The 4264-nt window shown below is 40.4% G+C and overlaps 1 protein-coding gene across 6 annotated transcripts in view; it reads left to right on the top strand.

The window, feature by feature from the left end:
* Ttc39b (tetratricopeptide repeat domain 39B) overlaps positions 1–4264 on the top strand; it is a 208840-nt gene that overhangs the window by 166459 nt on the left and 38117 nt on the right. For all 6 annotated transcript variants that reach the window (XM_026781906.1, XM_026781908.1, XM_026781907.1 and 3 more), the window contains one exon: positions 1879–1943. In XM_026781906.1, coding sequence (XP_026637707.1) covers positions 1879–1943 — 65 coding nt within the window. The remainder of the gene's footprint in view (positions 1–1878; positions 1944–4264) is intronic.

Genomic DNA, 4264 nt, shown 5'->3' with positions numbered 1-4264 from the left:
CGTGCTCCCACCGTCATTGCTCCTGCAGAGGTGCTTATCAGCTTTTGCTGAATTGATTGTACAGCAGTTGAGTGACGCTGTCTCTGGTTTCTTTTCACTTTTAATTTATCCTGCATTCTGTGATTGAGGACTATCAGAAATGAGATTCTCACCTTGTTATTTTCTGTTTCTGCATTTCATGACTTTCGTGGACTCTGTCAGTGTTCTCTATCAGAATATCACAAATTGGGAAGAGGTTTCCAGGCTGCACTGGTGCCTCTCCCTAAGTCCCCTGCTTCTCCTCTTAGGGTTGTCCCCAGGTGCTAACCCTAGGCACAGGGATCAATGCAGCTTCCCTCCTCCTCAACTCCTTCCTTCTCTTCAGTAGCTGCTCAATCTCCATATATGCAGATGTCAGAGTGTTAGCTCTCATCTCTGTATGTGCAGATGCCAGCATGGCCTTCACTGCTCCCTGCCGTGTCCAGCTGAGGTTTCCTTTGCATGCAAATTTAGGGCTGCTCTGCCATCCTTCATCTGCTCATCCCTTGTCCAACGCTTCAGGAGGGTTTTCTGGCTGATGTCATGTGCACTTTGTGTTCTTTCTCTTGACATCTGTGTGTGTCTCCATCACTGCGCATGCCTAGTCACTTAGCACATCATGTTGCTTTTACATTCAGGTGCCCAGCACAAAATAAGCATCTGGTCAGTGTTTGCTGAATCACAAAATAAAATGAAACACCCTTATTTGAATCAGACTTTAACCTAAGAAATTTTTTTCTACCTGTATTTGAACCTCTGTAAATATAAGAGTTCTTAAATAAGAATGTAAGCACTTAAGTTGTGTAGTGAATTTTGTATTTACCGATTTGTATATTAATGGGAATGTTAAACATTTAAGTAGCTAATGAGAATAGTGAACTAAAACAGCTTCTCTTTCACCAGTCTCCTTAGAAGTGTGGAGCATAGGTTCGTCTCTGTCAGCACCATTAGCATAATGTCCTTCAGTGGATTATAGGATATAATTTATTAGGAGATTCTTTTAGAACGCTGGTTCTAAAAATGCCATTCATCTAGGCCAACTGCCTCAATTTCATGATGGATAACCTTCAGGCAGAGAGAAGTAAAATGATCCCCTACCCCCAAATTGCATATTAGTGACAACCTCTTCAGAATTTAGATCATTGTTTTTAGGTCTGCAAATTTATAGGATTAAAATGTACAATGTTAAGTAGACTGCTTGTCCAATGATTGCTGAAAGAACCATTTACTGGGTGGGATGGATAGGAAAGTTTGGCCTTCAAGCTGATTTGTGTAGCCAAGTGTTCTGGATACCACTGCCCCTGGGGGAGTGTTGCTCAGTAGATGCTCAGCTTTGGACTACATTCGCCCCAAAATTTGTGAGGACTACTTCTTTAGAAATACAAGGTATAGCTCAGCAGCTAAGAACACTGCCTGCTCTTCTTAAGGTCCTGAGTTCAATTCCTGACAACCACATGGTGGCTCACAACCATCTGTAATGAGATCTAGTGCCTTCTTCTGGCCTGTAGGTGCACATGCAGGCAGAACACTGTATACATAATAAATAAATAAATAAATAAATCTTTAAAAGGGAAAAAGAAATACAAGGTAATGCAAACATTTTTTAAAAAAATATATTTTTTTACTACCTTCAAACTTGTAAGAAAATTACAAACTGTCACATTTCAAATGTAAAGCAAGACTCATGTCAATTTCAAAAGTGTGTGCTCAAAATACATTTGGGACTAGGGATGCTGATGGTTCCATTCCCAGTAAACACTCTCTCTCTCTCTCTCTCTCTCTCTCTCTCTCATTATATAATTACATACTGTTTAACTTTCCCCCCTAAATGCTCTAATTATTTAACTGTATTATTTTCAGGATGAAAATATGATCAACTTCATCAAAGGTGGACTCAAAATTAGAACAAGTTACCAAATATATAAGTAAGTTACAAAGTAAAATGTGACTTAAATTGAAATTCAGTTAACTGCTTTTGAAGACAGGCTCTTATTCTATAGCCTCTGCTAGCCTGGAACTCTTGATTTTCCTGCCTTAGCTTCCCAAGTGTCACCACACTTAAGATTGGCTTTTAAATAGATTGATTCTTGGGCTGTACAATTTTGTTCTTCCAAATTCTTATGAACCCATCATGGCTAGATTTCTTCATTTGGTGTTGGTAAATCACTTGACTCTTGCCTTAGTGTACTTGGTGCTGTAGGACAGAGAGTTCTAAATTTACATGCATTTCAAGAGCAAATATTGAAAGAGAAAATGGGAGACACAGTTTCTGGTTAGGTAACCTTTACTTATTTCTCCTAAGAATTATTTGTATATTTTGTATTTGTGCTGTTTTTTATGTATTGTCTTCTTGAGACTCACGTATAGCACAGCCTGGCTTTAAACCTCTGATTCTCCTGCCTCAGACTTTGGAGTGCTGGAATTACAAGCACTTGCCATTACATTTGGCTTGCTTTAATAAAAACTTTTTTAAAAATCTGCTATAATTTTGTACCTCTATTTCTTATGGTTACTATAGTGATTATAAGGTCCTTCTTTGCTTATTATAGTTAGCGTAGAGTTACTACGTACTATTATGTATAAAATGTAAGAGCTTTGTCAAAAGTTTCCTTTGCTACCAGTTTTGGCTTCATTTCTCCTGCTGTGATTAAACCCTCAAACCAAAAACAACTTAGGGGAGGGGAGGGCTTATTTGGCTCACGCTTCTAGGCCACGGCCATCATTGAGGGAAGGCAGAGGAGGATCTCAAGCAAGAACTTGAAGCAGAAACCATGTTTACTGTGTCCTGGCTCAGGCATAGGCTCATGCTAAGCTTTCTTACACTGCCCAGGACCTTCCCAGGGAATGATGCCGCCCACAGTGGGCTGCGTCTTCTAAAGCAATTAGTAATCATTCTCTCAGACTTGCCCACAGGCCAGTCTAATTTATATAATCCCTCAATGGAGACTCCTTCTCAGGTGACTCCAGGACTTGTCAAGCTGACCATTTTAATTATTAACATATTAACAGGACAGCCTTTTAACTATTACGATGTGTTCTATATTAGCATCATTAAACCCACAACACAACATCAGCTTTCTGTTTTACAGTCCTTTGTGTCACTCTGGTCTGCTCACCACCGTATCTGGCACCCTTTCTGTTCACTCGTCTGCTGATGAACTTCCTTACTTCTCTCCTCGTATGAACTTTCAACATTTTTCTTCTGTTTTCATTTATTTGCAAACCTGCTTATTTTGGCTTTCACCTTCAAGGACATTCTTGCTAACTCTAGTATTCAGAGTTGTTAGGGTACCTGTTTTTCAGCACTTAAAACCACCACACTGTTGCATCAGCGCTTGTGTGGTTGAGACCTCTGCCATGTGTGTAATTGTTTCCCAGATCTAATGAGCCATTGTTTCTGTCTCCCGAAGAACAAGTTGTATCTGTGTCTCAGCAGTTTGAGTGTGGTTTTGATTTGGCTTTGGCTTTTATGGCCATTATTTCCTCAAAGTTGTTGTTGTTGTTGTTTTTCTCTGCATCTTTTCTCACTTATTTCCTCTGTACCTCTAATGGCACACAAGTCAGTCTGATTGGGTTTAGTAAGTTACATACAGTTTTTAATTTTAGCTTAGACCCAGCATGTGGGTCATCCCGGAATCAGTTTCTTTTCATTGCTTTTCTGTTGGCTGTATGTCCTGTTTTCCCATGGAATGATGTTTAAATTGGATACTGATGTATCTGTGGAGACTCTGGATTCCTTCATCCTTCCCCTGAAGTGTACCAAGCTCTGTTCTAGAAAGCAATTCATTTGCTTAGACCTGGGCTCTGGATTCTTACTGTTGTAGGACATCACGCCTGCACCTCTGCTGCCTCTGGACCTTCCCCTAGTCACATGGCTGATGGGTTCCTACCAGTAGAGAGTTCCCACCTCTTATCTGTGGAAATGCCCTTATATCCACCCAGCCCCTCTAGCGCGGGGAGTCTGTGGTGTCCTGATGGTGTTCTGTGTACCCTGTAAGGACTGGGGCTTGCTTTCAGGAACTGACACGTGGATATAAAGTTAATTCGTGAGCTATTTCCTGCTTTCGAATTGAACTCTTCTCCAGTTTCTGCCTACTCCACCTTCACTTTCCGAGCCTGCAGAAATATTTTAAATATATTTTTGTGTATTTTTTAGGGTTTATAATTGTTATGTGTGGGAGAACAAGTCTCACATAAGCTTCCTGCCACTACTGGGAACAAATCCCATTACCAGAAGCAGAACCCG

Source organism: Microtus ochrogaster, chromosome 10, assembly GCF_000317375.1.
Source record: "Microtus ochrogaster isolate Prairie Vole_2 chromosome 10, MicOch1.0, whole genome shotgun sequence".
Taxonomy (NCBI): Eukaryota; Metazoa; Chordata; class Mammalia; order Rodentia; family Cricetidae; genus Microtus; species Microtus ochrogaster.
The sequence above is the reverse complement of the archived record's forward strand: the minus strand, read 5'-3'. Positions and strand labels throughout refer to the sequence as shown.